Source organism: Lycium barbarum, chromosome 4 (assembly GCF_019175385.1).
Source record: "Lycium barbarum isolate Lr01 chromosome 4, ASM1917538v2, whole genome shotgun sequence".
In the NCBI taxonomy this organism is placed as follows: domain Eukaryota; kingdom Viridiplantae; phylum Streptophyta; class Magnoliopsida; order Solanales; family Solanaceae; genus Lycium; species Lycium barbarum.
The window spans coordinates 95712812-95729521 of NC_083340.1; the positions used below are offsets into that span (position 1 = coordinate 95712812).

Below are 16710 nucleotides of genomic sequence, written 5' to 3' on the forward strand. Positions count from 1 at the left end.
GTTACTCACAAATCCTTTCCGATACATAACGTATGCCTTACCTTCCTTAACAACTTCCATCTCCTACTTCACATGTCTTTGAAATCTCATTTAGAATCATCAAATGTTATTTCTTACCTATCAAAACGTCATATACGTCGCGCCTTTAGTCAGTATATTTACGGTGCATGAACGAAAAAAAAATCCGAGGTGTAACATTCTTCCCCCCTTGGAAACATTCATCCTCGAATGTTAAGTTATTCGGGATTCTACAAAAATTTCGCCATATATTTTCCTTCAACTCACCCGGATTATCATGACCACACTATTCTTGCTTACCTCTTACTCCTCTTTTTACGTACCCGCTTGGTTTCATTGGTGACGTATAAATACTTGCAAGTTACATAATCGTTCACTACAAGAAAAAGGCTTATCTGTGACCAACATTTAGGGATGAGTTAATAATCCCGTCTCTGAAAGTACATTTTTTGGGACGAGATTTTATTTCGGTCCTAAATTCTATATTTTATTGTGAAGGCACTAAATCTAGTCCCAAAAGAATTTTGTAACTGGTCCCAAATTGTAATTGATAGGCCATGAGCAGGATAGATGCCACCACATATAATATTAAAAAAGCTACTATTTCTGAAAAAACTGGCGCCAAAACAATTGCAGTGAAATAAAAACTTTTAGTTTTCACAAAAAATTAAGGCGCCAAAACTAATAAAGTAGTATATACTAAAATAAAAATTTCTAAAAATTAAATCAAACTCTCTATCTTCTCAAACACAAGTGATCATCTGAACTCTAGCCCTAGTTTCTACACATCAAACCCATCGTCTGCTCTTCCTTAATTAGTGCAACCAATTGATTTCTCATCTCCTCAGATTCTTCTCTTGTGCATCAAAAACCTCTCAAGGTATTATAGCTTCTTCTCCCTCTTTGTTTTATTTTCTGTGATTTGTGCTATTACTTCTTTTTTTTTTTTTTTAAATCAGAGGGTTAAAAACTCAATCTTTTGAATTATTGAGCTTATTCTTTTGGGTCTGTGTGTTTATGATATGAAAAACCTTCTATTTCTTTTAAAACTCAATCTTCTGATTCTGTTTCAATGTTTTGCATATGCACCAAGTTGAATTTTTTATCTTTTTCTTTTGGGTATGTGTTTATGATATGAAAAACCCTTCTATTTATATTTTAGAACTCAATCTTGATTTCGTTTTATAGCTTTGTATAAGTTGAGTTTGATTTGTGTGCTTATTTTGGTTGTATGAATTTCTCTTTGTTTAGTTTTCGACAATTTGTGCTATTTATTTTATGGGTATGTGCTTAGGATCAGAAAGACCTTTTTATTGTTGAGATTTTCAGAGCCCAATAGCAGGGGCGGAGCCAGGATTTTCAGCAAGGGTATTCATATTTTAGGACAGGGGATGTGTGAGGGGAAAAAAACAACGCATGAAAAACACAATGCCTCTAATGCAAAAATAAAAAAATTCTGCCACAGTTGGGATTCGAACTCGCATTCTGAGCAAGAGTTTGCACATCCTTAGCCGCTGGACTATCTTTTGTTTCTATGTCAAGGTTGTTCATTACTAGTATATATCCACAAAGTTCTATATTTGACATACGCATCCGACAATCTTTTCCGACGAAGGGTGTTCATATGAACACCCTTGAGTAGGTGTGGCTCCGCCACTGCCCAATAGGGACATGTCCTGTTACTCCTATTGCCATTTTTCTATTTTACATCTGAAAAGGTTTCGACTAAATCCATTTATACCTCATAGCCCGTCTACTCTCTATTGTCATTTGCATTTAGCATACCTGGAAAATAACAACATATGGGAAGATAGCAATTCCCTTTTGTTGTGTTTAACTCTTTCACTCTCGATAGGAAAAATTGAAAAAGTTATGGAACCCATGTTTTGAGGAGGTTAAGAGTACATGGTCGAAATTTCTAATTTTTCAGTATTAAAATAAACATTATTTTTTACAACAATGCTCTGGAGTTTGGACATATAGTCGATGTAACATATAAACCACTGTTTTTCTGCTCAAAGGCAAGGGTGATGTTATATAATGTGATGAATATATTCGTGCATGTTTATCAATGTTAGTGGTTTTTAGTTTTCTTTGTTCTTTCATTATGTATTAGTTTGAGATTGAGAGTAGCATACTGAACTATAAGGAGAAGCTAGTTTATGTGCCAAGTAATGTTAAACATACAACTACCAGTGTATTCTAAGATATTTTTCTTCCATATAACTAGCAAGAGAAATATGGGTGTGTCTGCAAGAAAAAAGAAATAGCAGAGACATGAATCATAATACATGTTAAGAATTCAGGGATTCATGATCTCACATTACCTACCAACAAACAGTACTCTTTGAACAAGCAGTACTCATTAAGGATAGATGTTTACAAAATTTGTACTTCTAATGTAAAAGTAGCTTAATAGATAGTTTGGCCCAAAATGTGGGTTTCTTGGATATGCTAGGAAGAAAAGTGTTGTATGTTGTTGTTTGTTTCTATTCCTGTACCATCTTGGTACCATTTAGTAAAATCTTTACTTTAAAAAAAAAAGGTAGTACTCTTTTTAGCGACTTTATGTATGGCATACTTTGATTTTTTTTGGGTTGTAAAGTATACTATTTGCTTTTTTCTTTGGTGTAAGTACTTCGATCTTGGGGCATTATGTGAGAGAGAGTGGGGGAATTTTAGATGTGTTTTTTTGGGATTTGTTTAAGAAGTAGAGCGGGGAGGGAGATGACTGTTAACTCTCTTACGTTTTCTCTATAAAAATGCCAAAGATGATGCTTTCAAAAACTCAAAAAACATTATTTTTGCATGGTGTCTTGAACTTCATTATTAGTTAACATGTGAGCTCTAGGTTGCTGTTATGTTTTGGAGCTTCTTTATTTTAGTTTTCTATTTGGCATCACTTTGTTGCATTTTTACACTATGATAGTCACTATAAAGCAGAATTTAGTGGATAGCATATGAAATTGGGCAGTTCCATCATTTTCTGCCAGTTGGCATTTACAAAATTTTAAGAATTCAGGCATTAAAGATCTCACATTACCTACCAGCAAGCAGTACTCATTAAGGATAGATGTTTACAAAATTTGTACTTCTAATGTAAAAGTAGCTTAATAGATAGTTTGAACCAATATGTGGTTTTCTTGGATATGCGAGGAAGAAAAGTTTTGTATGCTGTTGTTTGTTTCTGTTCCAGTACCATCTTGGTACCATTTAGTAAAATCTTTACTTTATATAAAAAAACAAAGGCAGTATTCTTTTTAGCAACTTTATGTATGACATAGTTTGATTTTTTTGGGTCGTAAAGTATACTATTTGCTTTTTTCTTTGGTGTAAGTACTTCGATCTTGGGGTATTATGTAAGAGAGAGTGGGGGATTTTAGATGTGTTTTTTGGGATTGTTTAAGAAGTTGAGTGGGAAGGGAGATGACTGTTAACTTTCTTACTTTTTTACTCAATAAAAGGCCAAAGATGGTGTTTTCAAAAACTTAAAAAACATTATTTTAGCATGGTGTCTTGAACTTCATTATCATTTCACATATAACCTCTAAGTTGCTGTTATGTTTTGGAGCTGCTTTATTTTATTTTTCTATTTGGCATCACTTTGTTGCATTTTTACACTATGATAGTCACTATAGAGCAGAATTTAGTGGATAGCATATGAAATTGGGCAGTTCCATCATTTTCTGCCAATTGGTATTTACGGAATTTGGCATCACCTCACTCTTGTCTTGTTTACTAGAATTCACTTCTTGCTTTATCCAATTTAGTTTTTGACACCCGTGCACAAAAAGGGAAGAAAAACCACAATTTTTGTTTTACTTTTATCAAGGATAATAAAAAAATTCGTTACAACCTAAAGAATAAATGCACCAATAATGAGACTTATTGTTAAAGCAGAATTAAAACAATTCAAACTAGTAAGAAAAAGGAATGTATTCATGTTTTAGGAACCAACCTTTTAATTACAAGTTAATTTTTAATATTTTATGCATCTTAACATCAGCTGATTGTATAGTGCAATGCATTAACGGATAAAGGAGCCGAGGTCCACTACAAATTGCGACCTTAGAGTTCAACCTAGTTGTGTGCATCTGATCGTAACAAGTTGTGTGCATCTTAATTTTTTCGTATCTTTTTTCCTTTCTTAATCTAATTGTTATGTACTTTCTAAGGTTATGGCACCTAGTAAGCAATGGATGCAACTTGTTGATAACCGGCTCGATGAAGCCTACTTAATCGGGGTGCAAAAGTTTTTGGATTATGCTTTTTGGAAAACAGGAGAAGAATATGAAATACGATGTCCATGTGTCAAATGTTGTAATACAACTTTGGGAACCCGTGAGATAGTTGAGACACATTTGAAAGTTTATGGAATAATTCAAAATTATACTTTTTTGTATCACCACGGGGAAACTTTAGGTGAGCCCCTATCAAAATCTAAAGATGAAGATGGTGATGAAGAAGAAGAATGCGAGAGTGAAGATGAAGTACAAGAATTGTTGAGAGATTTATATCCTAATCTTGATGGAGAAACCACGTACACTGATTGTGACGATTTACTTGAGGAGGAACCATATGTTGAAGCAAAAACATTTTACAGCCTATTGAAGGATTTCGAGCAGCCATTGTACCAAAATTCAAAAGGTTCAAAACTGTCCTCTTTGATTAAATTGCTTCATATCAAAAGTATGGGCCGTTGGAGTAACGAGTCATTTACGATGTTATTAAAAATGTTAAAAGAGGAGTTGTTGCCTGATGGTGCCAATTTGCCAAACTCATATTATGAGGCAAAGAAGGTAATTCAAGACCTTGGGCTATCTTACATCAAGATTGATGCTTGTACTAATGATTGCATGTTATACTGGAAGGAGGACAGGTTACTTGATTCTTGCAAAGTTTGTGGTGCATCCAGAAGGAAAATAGATACACATAGCAGGGAGACAAGAAATAAAAAAGGTAAAAAGATAGCATCAAAGACTTTGCGCTATTTTCCATTAACGCCCAGGCTTCAAAGATTGTTTATGTCTAGAAAGACATCTACTCTAATGACATGGCATAAAGATAAAAGAGTTGATGATGGAATAATGAGGCACCCATCTGATTCGATGGCATGGAAGTCATTTGATAAACTTCATCCTTCATTTGCGGCTGAGCCTCGTAATGTTCGACTTGGACTTGCTAGTGATGGATTTCAACCATTTCGGAATTCAAAAAACCTCATATAGCATTTATCCTGTGGTTCTTATTCCTTATAATTTACCACCTTAGTTGTGCATGAAGCAGGAAAATTTTTTTTGGTCAATGCTTATTCCTGGTCCGAATGGTCCAGGAGATGCAATTGATACATATCTTCAACCTTCAATACAGGAACTAAAGGAGTTGTGGGAAGTTGGTATTGTGACCTTTGATGCATCGTCTAGACAGAATTTTAAGTTGCATGCTTCTTTGTTATGGACCATCAATGACTTTCCAGCATATGGAAATTTATCTGGATGGAGTACAAAGGGAAAATTGGCATGTCCATGTTGCAATAAAGACACTTCGTCAATTCGATTGACTAATAGTAAGAAGCAGTGCTTTATGGGTCATCGGTGTTACCTTCCTGTTAGTCACAAATGGAGGAATGACGAAAAGTCATTTGATGGTACAAAAGAGAAAAGGCTCCCACCAAAAATGCATTCCGGTATTGAGATACTTAATCAAGTGCAAGATCTTAAAGGGCTACAATTAACAAATGATCCAAAGAAAGGAAGAAGATATCACATGAAAATCAAAAGGATAATTGGAACAAAAAAAGTATCTTTTTTGAACTTCCATACTGGAAATCTCTCTTGTTGCGACATAATTTGGATGTTATGCATATTGACAAAAATATATGTGATAATATTATGGGGACAATCATGAATGTCAAAGGAAAGACCAAGGACAGTTAAAACTTGGTTAGACTTGCAAGAAATGAACATTAGGCCAGAATTGCATCCCATCCAAAGAGGGGAGAAAGTCGAAGTTCCAACTGCATGCTACACATTGCCTCCTGAAGATAAGCACAAATTATGCCTTTTCTTAAAGAACTTAAAGGTCCCTGATGGATTTTCATTTAATATTTCTCAATGTGTGAACCTGAAAGATCACAAGATATCTGGGTTGAAGAGTCATGATTGTCATGTTCTTTTGCAACATATACTTCCTCTTGCACTTCGTGGTATCTTGTCCAAAGAAGTTTATGAACCTCTTATTGAGTTATCTTTATTTTTTAACATGCTTGGATCAAAGGAGTTGAGGATTGATGATCTGGAACATATTGAAGCGCAAATTCCCATAACACTTTGCAAGTTAGAAAGGGTCTTCCCTCCTTCATTTTGTGATGTCATGATGCAGTTGCCTATTCATTTGGCTAGTGAAGCTAAGATTGCTGGATCTATTCATTATCGGTGGATGTATCCTGTGGAACAATGGTTATATTTTTTGAAATCTCTCATTGGTAATAGAGCATGTCCACAAGGTTCTATTGCAGAGGGCTACATTGCAAATGAATGTATGGCCTTATGTTCAATGTATCTGCATAGGATCGACACTAAATTCAATCGTCTTGAACGAAATTATGATGGGGGTTTAAAAAAAGCTAATGGAGGTTTAACTGTGTTTTGTCAACCTGGAAGTACTCTGGGAGTTAAATATCCATGTGATCTTGACGAAAATGAATTGGAACGCACATATATACATACTGAAGAACTATGATGAAGTCATACCATATCTCGAGTATGGAGAGTTCTTTTATATATTCTTATTGTCCTTATTTCATTTAGGATAAATTTTTTCTATATGACATTTATGGTCCACTTCAATTTTGTAGAGAGTTTGCACAAACTCATGTGGATACTGTGCAACACTTGACTGATGCAGAATGGAACAGACAATTTATTGAATGGTTTAAAGTTAGGGTGAGTATTACATAAAACATTAAATTTAAATTTGACATTTTAGTGTTGTATTACTCCTTCTAAAATATTCAACTTAATTTGCTCATAGGTTGCACAATTGCATAAGGGAGATAATAGTCGGATCATGGAAGATCTGCTCTCACTTTCACGTGGTCCTACCGGATATTCGACACATTGCAATGGTTACATTGTAAATGGATATAGATTTCATGCAGAAGATCATGATATAAACTTAAGGATTCAAAATTGTGGTGTTGTTGTAGTTGGTGAAAATGATAAAGATAGTGAGAACCTTGATTACTATGGAGTTTTAACAGATGTGATTGAATTATAATTTGTCATGCATAGAAGAGTGAGTTTGTTTCAATGTAATATTTTTGATGTGTATGATAAAACAAAAGGAGTTAAAAAAGATGAGTACGACTTTGTGAGTGTTAATCCAACGAGATTTTTGAAAACAAATGAGCCTTTTGTTTTAGCGGAGCAAGCATCTCAAGTGTTTTATGCTAATGACAATTCCAACAAAGGCTGGTATGTAGTGAGGAAGACTCAACCTCGTGATTCGTATGAGATTGTGAAACAAATGGATGATGTTATTGTAGACTTAGGAAATCCTTCTCAAAAGAAATGAAAAAGAACTGATGAGGTAAAGTATCTCTTTCTGAAATAGTACACTGTTACACATTCTGATGGCATGATTCCTTTTATTACTACATTGTCACGTATTTTCTCTTATTGTTTTTTATTATTGCTCTTTGCAGTTTCAATATGAAACCATTAAAGACTGATGAAGTGGGATCAACTATGAAGACTACTAGCAGATATGCATTCGTCGCGCCAGGTGCTATAGGAAAGGGACGAGGACGAGGAGGGCTTAGATCTTTGATTGAGAAAGAGCATATGCCAATTAAGAGTTTATTTCCTCAATCTAGTGATGTAGTTAAGAAATACATCCAATAAATTGAAACAAGTAAGAATATTTATTAATCTGTTGTTTTTAGTTTGTGTAATTGACTTTCAATGCTTAAGTACTAGTAATACGGTTACTCTTCCTTAGGTGCTACAGGGAAGGGACAAGGAGAAGGGCTTAAAAAATCCACGATTTCTTCTAGTCAAGGAATAAGAATGATACATAAAAATTCCTTGGTTCTTGAGAACGAGTATATGCAAACTAATTGTCCATTGCCTCCATCCACTGATCAAGTTAAGCAATACACCCAAAAAGTTGAAACAAGTAAGTTTTTCCAAATTAAATCTGCTGTGCATATATAACTGAAACTAAATGCTAAAGCTTTTACACATATAATTTCTTTTTTGTCAGGTGCTACAAGGAGGGGACAATAACAAGGGCTTAAAAGCTCTACCATGTCTGCTTGTCAAGGAATGCGATACATGAAAACTCCATGGTTCTTGAGTTCGAGTATATGCAAATTGATAGTCTCTTGCCTCCATCTACTGATCAAGTTAATCACTACACCCAAAAAATTGAAACAAGTAAGAATTTTTATTAGTCTACTGTTTTTAATTTGCGTAACTGAAAATTAATCTATTGGGTTTAATTTGCGTAACTGAATATCAATCCTTAAGTATTAGTAATATGATTTCCTTCCTCAGGTGCTACAGGGAAGGGACGAGGACCGTGTCATAAAAACTCTACAATGTCTTCTAGTCAAGGAATGGGAATGATACATAAAAATTTCATGGTTCTTGAGAAAGAGTATATGCAAACTAATAGTCCATTGCTTCCATCCACTGATCAATTTAAGCAATCCACCCAAAAAGTTGAAATAAGTATGTTTTTTCAATAAATCTGTTGTGTATTTTAATTGCCAAAGGTTTTACTAATATGATTTCTTTTTGCCAGGTGCTATAGGGACAGGAAGACGAAAAGGGCTTAAAAACTCTACCATGTCTACTTGTCAAGGAATGGGAATGATACACGAAAAACCATGGTTCTTGAGGAAGAGCATATGCAAAACGAGGCGGAATCTTTCCACAAGAATGCTATTTATGCTAATCAACGTATGCATACTCCTTCTAAAAGCACAAGATCAAATTCTGCAACGGATAAAAACCCCTTGATTCTTGAGAAAGAGCATATGCAAACAAATATTTCAGTGCCTCTATCTACTGATCAAATTATGCAACACTCCCAAACAACTGAAACAATTGGTATGGCATTTTGAATCCATGTGTTATTAATTTGTAGGACTGAATTTAATTGCTGTAGTTTTTACCAAATTATGCAAATGTAGGTTCATATAATCCTAGGAAAGTAAAAAGAGTTCGAGGGAGGAACAAGTGCAAAGAAGTTGCATCACTTGAAGTTGGACAAAAGCTGAAATTAACTTTTTACAATAATCGAACGGTTGGAACGAACAACAATCTGTTTTTGAGGCACTTGGGAAGAATGGTTCGTGACCATAATATATGTCCATTGGGAGTATCATCGTGGAATTACATTAAGCAAGAAAAGTTGAATCACATGTGGGCAGCTGTTGAGGTAACTATTGTAGTCAAGAGTATGATTGTGCCATGTTTTTGGAGGATTATGTACTCCTAACAGAGGCAGATCCGTGATTTTAAATACTACATCTGAACTTGATATAAACTTATATATTACTGTTAAATTTTTCAAAAACAAAATGTGCATAGGTATTTTTTTCGATGAATCTGTATAGATCTTTTAACTACAATTTTGTGATTAGTCTCAAAATAAGAAAGGTTTTATAAGGACTTCTAAAAACAGTGTGTTGGTGAGTTGATAAAAAAGCAAGATGCAAAGGTTCTATTAACAATTAGTTTGCATAGTGCAGTAGTTTGAGAGTCTTTGTTTCTAAAATGCCATTTTTTTGCTGGATTATGTGCTCCTAACATAGGCGGATCCGTGATTTTAGAGGACATATATTAACTTGATATAAACTTATATATTACTGTTAATTTTTTCAAAAACAAATGTGCATAGATATTTTTTTAGATGAATGTGTAGATCTTTTAGCTGCGATTTTCTGATTAGTCTGTAAATAAGATAGGTTTTATAAAGAGTTACTTCTAAATACACTGTGTTGGTGAGTTGATAAAAAAAATTAAGATGCAAAGGTTCTATTAAGAATTAGTTTGAACAGTGCAGTAGTTTGAGAGTCTTTGTTTCTTTTTTTTGTAAGTAACGATTTTATTATTTACCAAGTAGTATTTACAAAGCTCGAGTCAAAAAAACTGGCAAGTCTGGAAATAAGTCCCACCCTTGCACAAACCGAGGAAACAACTGTTCTTCTATGAACTACTACCTCAAAGTATACTAACCATCAGGATAGCAGTTCTTCTCTTACCTTGAAAGATCCTATTATTCCTTTCTCGCCAGTTATAGTAGATGCTCCCAGCCAGTACCATTCTATATATCTAAGCAGTCACATTTCTTCCTCTACAATGTGTCACTGCCCATAGCATTTCTTGTCGCCATTCCATAGCCTGTCATGGAATCCTTTGCCAAAGGAGAAACTTTGCCCAGGTTTGAGATGAAAATGGACAAGTAAAGAATAAATGCCCACTACTTTCTTCATGCTCTACACATAGCAAACACCGATTGTCTTCAATAGTGCCCCATTTGGCTAGTCGGTCCTTAGTAAGCATTCTGCCACATACAGCCAAGTAGAGGATGAAAATCCACCTAGGTGCTCCTCTATTATTGCAAACTAGTCGTCGCCATGGTACACTTTGGAACTCACCCCTCAACTGCAAGTGAACTTTTTTAATGGAGAAGTGCTCCCACTATATCAAATCAGTTTCAGTAACCCCAATATGTGCGAGATATCGACTAGCTTTTAGGATTTTCTGAATCACCCATGATGCCTGTCCAACCTCTACATCCTATATAGAGCCTTTCTTGCTTGAGAGTGTTTGTTTCCAAAGTGCCATGTTTTTTGGCTGGATTACGTGCTCCTAACATAGGTTGATCCGTGATTTTAAAGACTATATCAGAACTTGATATAAACTTATATATTACTGTTAATTTTTTATTTTTTTTAAAATGTGCATAGATATTTTTTTTTCGATGAATGTGTATAGATCTTTTTAACTGTGATTTCAGTTTCTATGCATAAAGTACTTTTCTTTTATTTTCTGAATTGTGTCCAAAGTCAAAATAAGAGTATATATTTGTTTCTAGCTTTCAAGCTCTTTTATGGCCTTGATCTTAAGCATCAGTTTAAAAAGAATCAAACAAGAACTAACTTAATATAAGTATACGGAAAACATAAGTTTGTCGATAGTATCTTGTAAATGCATTAACTCAACCCATGTTTTGATTGTTGTAGGATAAGTTTGAGAGTGTGGACATGAATGATCATCGTGATCATATCTTCGAATGGATGAAAGAGTTATGGAACAAATGGAGAGGATACTTGCATGCAAACTATGTGAAGAATAAACCAATCCAACAGGCTCTTAAGAATATTCCAAAGGGAGTAGACAAGAAAGAATGGGAGTGTTTAGTAAAAGAACATTTTACTTCAGAAAGTTTTCAGGTATGCCTAGTGATTTACTCGACTATTTCGCCATATCATCCGTAACTTGATTCCCCTCCCTCGCACTAGATATCTTTTTTCCACTATTCTTGGAAAATAACCTATGTAAACTGTTTAAGTTTATTTGTTATAATTATTACATTTAAGCTTAATTATATAACAAATGTAGGCGAGAAGCACCAGGAATGCAGCAAATCGAGCTAAGTTGAAGATGCCTCATCATATTGGTAGCAAGCCTATTCGAGAGATTATTTATCAAAAGGTATTATCATAAAATCTATGTTCTCCTAAAGGAAATATTTGTGAGGTGTTATTTGACATGTTTTCTTTTGATGTAAAAGGCGGGAAATATGGCAATCCACGAGATTTGGGGACAGTTTTCTTTGAGACTCGTAAGAAAGATAACAAGCTTATTGAACCTGAAGAAATTGAAAAACATGTATGTTTGGTAAATTGAATATGTAAATTACTTGAAATTATTATAGTTCTGATAGAAAATATTCTTTTATATGGTTTGTAAGCTCAGATCAAAGATATGATTCAATCAGAGCCATCTCTATCTAGCATAGAGATTGTACAAAAATGTTATGGCCCTCAAACTCGTAGCCATGTGTTTGGTTTTGGCGGTGGAGTAAAGGCGAAAGACTTGAAAGGTGGAACTTCTTCAAAGGCTGAATTATTGTCTGCGCTACGATCAACTCAGGAGGAAAACAAATCCTTGAATGAGAAAAACAAGTCCTTGAATGATCGCTTGTCTGCCTTAGAAGATGAAATGAAAGAAATTAAGAAAATGAAAGAATTATTTACTGCTCAACAGTCATATGTCCAGCCTATGACATCGCCTGTTTCATCCGAATGACCACTGTTTTTGTCTACTGATCAAGTTAGTAACAATATACCCGACTTTTAAATCTATGTGTTGATTTGCGTATTGTCAATTTCTATCTTACACTGATTCACAGCCTTCTTTGCATGGTTTGCATTAATTTTGCTACATTTTTAAGTTCACAACATCTTTATTCTTTTATATATAGATGATGCTACTGTTATCCATTTCACAGTTCCTATATATTTGTGGCAATCTCGGTTCAAAGTCTATAACATTTGTGTTTGTTTCACATGAACATAGTAGTTATTTTATTGTTCAAACTTCGGTTATAAAGATAGAAACCAGAGCCGTGAGCACTCCTAACTCTAGCTCTAAGGACTTACTGTTAGAGAAAGTGCAATTGCTGTTGTGATGATGGAAAAAGTTTTATTGAAGATAGATAAAAAAAATAATTTCTACCAAATGGCAAAAGTCTTATTGCTGATAAATGTTGTCTGTTAATGTGTTTCCTTGTTTGGTGCTAGAAGGATTTTTTGGAACTGATTCTACCTCATTTCCTGTGAAGGGATCAGTGAACCAAGTGATAGAGTCTCCTGATGTCAATAACCAACAGCTCCATTTTCACCAAGTCTCCTATGAGTATAGGATCATCAATACACCAACCAACCAATATCCTTTTAAGCCATACAGTAGCAACCAAGCACACCAGGTTCTCACTGCAGCAGTTATGCACAAACTGCACTATACCATGCTCTATAAAATAAGTTCCTGATGGTTGTAGAAATCCAAGCAGTTCTGTACCAACTCTTATACCACCAAACCATCCAAATCAGCCCATTATTACCAATCACCAGGTTCTCCACCCAAAACAGTTGCAAATGATTGTTTCCATCAATATGCATGTTCCTACCAAGCTTTTCCCACCTAAAAACCATATTTCCTATTTTGCCCCTGATCATGAAAAAATCGGCCTAGACAGTCCAAACCATCAGGTGCTTCACATAATACATTTATAAATGATTGTAACAATCATTATGCATCATCCCAGCAGACTTTTCCCACCAAAAAACTATATTTCCCATTTTGCCCCTCATCATGAAAAAATCAGCCTTGTCCTATTGCCTCCTGTCAGTGAAATGATGAATTCTTCCATGGTGAAACCAACAATTATTTCCATCAAACCAGCAATATACAGTCTTGTCCCATTTCCTCTTGTCACTGTAAAATCCAACTGTTGCACCTTTAATTTTGATGTCCTTCGTAATTGTTCAAAACCATGTCACCAAGTGATGTCCCAAGTTTGTTCCTTTGATGCATCATTAAACCATGTCAAGAATTCATATCTGCATAAAAACAAGTAAAGTAACCAAACTACATAGTATGGCATATAAGCTACATGATGCTTCCTTCTTTTAATCTCAATCTCTGCTGTATTTGTAAGCCATGTTTGACACTACATTTTCCATATGTTGTCATTCCCTCAAGGGAATGAGCACTGGGTGTTAATACCACCCATTGAGAAAGATTCAGCAATTGGATCATGTGTGTTTTGCACCTGCACAACAAAAAACCAATAACATCACACAAAAAAAAAACACCTGTTTCCTGCCAAAAACTAAATATTTTGTGTTTCAGGATAATTTCTGCATAAATGCAGTGTAACCATCCTAAAGCCCAGCTGCTAGTCTGCACCCTTTCAGCCTGTGTTTCTCTTTCTGATGAAAAATCATAAATTCCCATATCACTTCCTCTAAATGTAGGATCAATGGGAAGAGAACCAGCTTCAAATATGGAGCACACCTGCACCACATCATTTCCTAGATAAATAGAATCTACGGTAGCAGTTGTATAGTCAAAATTAAAGCAATCATGCACCAAGCCAACAGTACGGTCATGTTTCCAATTTCCTAGTTTCCTGCAGAAATTCCATGCTGAACTTGTTGAATATGTATCTGAATTGCTAGTTTCCTTGTATTCCTTTATGATGCCAGTTCTAGTCTTCGCCAACATCAAAGTGCAACCTACAGTTTTTAGACATCCTACAGGTCTAGTGAAAATGATCTACCTTGCATATACAACACCTGCAAAAAAGAACACATAGTAAAAATTACCACGATGTTCTCCTCCCATAGGACTCGAACATGATGATAAATAATCCTCATTTTCTCCATACCAGTTGAAATTTTTGCAGAAGTATAGTAGCAAAGGCTAGCTGTACTTCTAACCAAAATTTCAAACAAGTGCTTTGAAGAGCTTGCTGCAGAATATTCTACTTCATCACCAGTGCTAGCAACTTCCAATATTCCAACCCTATTGTTGTCTTTATATAACCATACAGTTCTTGTCTCCAGCTGCAACCTATTCTCTGCAAATTCTTGGTTTGATATTATCCTTGCTTTATAAGAGAGTTAACTGGAAGTTTAAAAGGAACATATATTGCTTTAAGAAGAGTCTTTTGCTGTACAAGAGACTTAACATCTACAGTTTATGTAAAAAATTTAGTTGGGAACATATTCTAGCAGTAGCATGTTTCTCTTTAAATGGGAAACGACGCCTTAAGTTCAAACACTTCCATTATGCTTGACCCAGTTATTATTTTAGTTGCGTTTTGTTTAATGCATCCCGAAGTTTTTCTAATTAATTTTTTTTTATACTCCTGCAGGCTCGATGATTTTGTTGGACAACACCTAATGAATTTAGATTGCTTTTGGGGTAAGCGGTATAACCACAACTAGTGTAACATTTACATATATTATCTCTCCATACTAGTTGAAATTTTTGCAGTAGTACAGTAACAAAGGCTAGTTGTACTTCTAACCAAAATTTCAAACAAGTGCTTTGAAGAGCTTGCTGCATAATATTCTACTTCACCACCAGTGCTAGCAGCTTCCAATATTCCAACCCTATTGCTGTCTATGTATTAACCATATAATTCTTGTCTCCAACTGCAACCTATTCTCTGCAAATTCTTGATTTGGTATTCTCCTTGTTGTATAAGAGAGTTTACTAGAATTTTAAAAGAAACATATATTGCTGTAAGAAGAGTATCTTGTTGTACAAGAGACTTAACATCTACAATTTATGTAAAAAATTTAGTTGGGAACATATATTAGTTGGAAACATATTCTAGCAGTAGCATGTTTCTCTTTAAATGGGAAACGACTCCTTAAGTTCAAACACTTCCATTATGCTTGACACAGTTATTATTTTAGTTGCGTTTTGGTTAATGCGTCCCGAAGTTTTTCTAATTAATTTTTTTTAATACTCCTGCAGGCTCGATGATTTTGTTGGATAACACCTAATGAATTTAGAATGCTTTGGGGTAAGCGGTATAACCACTACTAGTGTAACATTTACATATATTAATTATCTTACTAATAGTTATTCAGTCTTTTCAAATTTTGTACTTACAGGTTTTGAAGATCAAAGTTACAAGTCAAGATGCATTATTTTGCTAGAAATATTATGTAGAACTCAATATAATAGTCTAGCTCGGGGTGTTAGCTATGTCTTTTTGTTAAGGTGTCAAGCAAATATTGAAACTAATATCATGGGATGTTAACCATTTTATTGTAATTAATAACTAGCTCCTTTCCTCTCTGTCTCTCTATATATAAGATTTTTATATGTACTTTTTTCAATATCCATCGGAAATATATTGATAAAAATAACTTTTTTGGATATCGAGCTTTAGGAACCACTCGTGATGAATAAAAGACCAGAAATATGCTCGTTACAATTAGTACAATAATTTCAAATAAAGACCAGAAATGCTCGTCTCTAAAGATAATCTAGGACCAGTAACGGCTTGTCGCTAAAAAGGTTTAATGATCAAACAATATTTATTTTTCATGATATTAATCATCCATTAGGGACGAGATATGTAGTCTCTAAAATGCAATAACGACGAGATATATACACCGTCCCCAAAAACTTTTATGACCAGATTTTCAAACCAGTCGCTATTGGCCTTTAGCGGCGGAGGCTATTACGACGGGTGGCGACCAGAATTTTCCCGTCGTAATTGACCTTTTAGGACCATATTTGAACTCTTAGGGACTAGATTTCCCTTCCCTAAAGGCCATTTTTCTTGTAGTGGTTCTTGCGTGATTCGTGTACATACACACCCATACATATACAAGAATCCACATCTGTATCCGTATTCATAATCGTACTCATTTACATATCATATCCATAGTCATATTCATATACATATCATTTACATAGCATGCCCGACCACGAAGGTTCGACGTTTCGCGTACCCGACCATGGCTAGGCTCGGTGATTTTATACCTAAACTCTTTTGTCTATCTGTAGTAACTTATCTCGTCATGCTCTTTTCCTTCCTTTATTTTTCCCTTGATTATCATATCTTATGTTCTACTATAGAAAACCT

The 16710-nt window shown here is 34.7% G+C and overlaps 2 protein-coding genes and 1 long non-coding RNA gene across 4 annotated transcripts; all 3 read left to right on the plus strand.

Moving 5' to 3' along the window:
• Positions 1 to 731: 731 nt before the first annotated feature.
• Positions 732 to 7602, plus strand: LOC132638477 (uncharacterized). Of its 2 annotated transcripts, none has more exons than XM_060355338.1 (4): positions 732 to 898; positions 4194 to 6780; positions 6875 to 6962; positions 7051 to 7602. In XM_060355338.1, exon 2 carries the CDS (start codon positions 4197 to 4199, stop codon positions 5244 to 5246), a length of 1050 nt encoding a protein of 349 aa, XP_060211321.1. In that variant the 5' UTR covers positions 732 to 898; positions 4194 to 4196; the 3' UTR covers positions 5247 to 6780; positions 6875 to 6962; positions 7051 to 7602. Both variants share the same exon structure in this region, with proteins under 2 accessions (XP_060211321.1, XP_060211322.1).
• Positions 7603 to 7737: 135 nt separating this feature from the next.
• LOC132638478 (uncharacterized) lies at positions 7738 to 8441 on the plus strand. Its single transcript, XR_009581756.1, has 3 exons — positions 7738 to 7932; positions 8020 to 8196; positions 8284 to 8441. It is a non-coding gene; the product is annotated as an uncharacterized LOC132638478 (long non-coding RNA).
• A 143-nt stretch (positions 8442 to 8584) lies between these two features.
• LOC132638479 (uncharacterized) lies at positions 8585 to 15898 on the plus strand. The gene is made up of 10 exons (XM_060355341.1): positions 8585 to 8753; positions 8827 to 9134; positions 9218 to 9465; positions 11276 to 11485; positions 11655 to 11747; positions 11827 to 11924; positions 12012 to 12368; positions 14977 to 15026; positions 15588 to 15636; positions 15728 to 15898. Exons 2-7 carry the CDS (start codon positions 8912 to 8914, stop codon positions 12022 to 12024), a joined length of 885 nt encoding a protein of 294 aa, XP_060211324.1. The 5' UTR covers positions 8585 to 8753; positions 8827 to 8911; the 3' UTR covers positions 12025 to 12368; positions 14977 to 15026; positions 15588 to 15636; positions 15728 to 15898.
• The last annotated feature ends 812 nt before the right edge of the window (positions 15899 to 16710 follow it).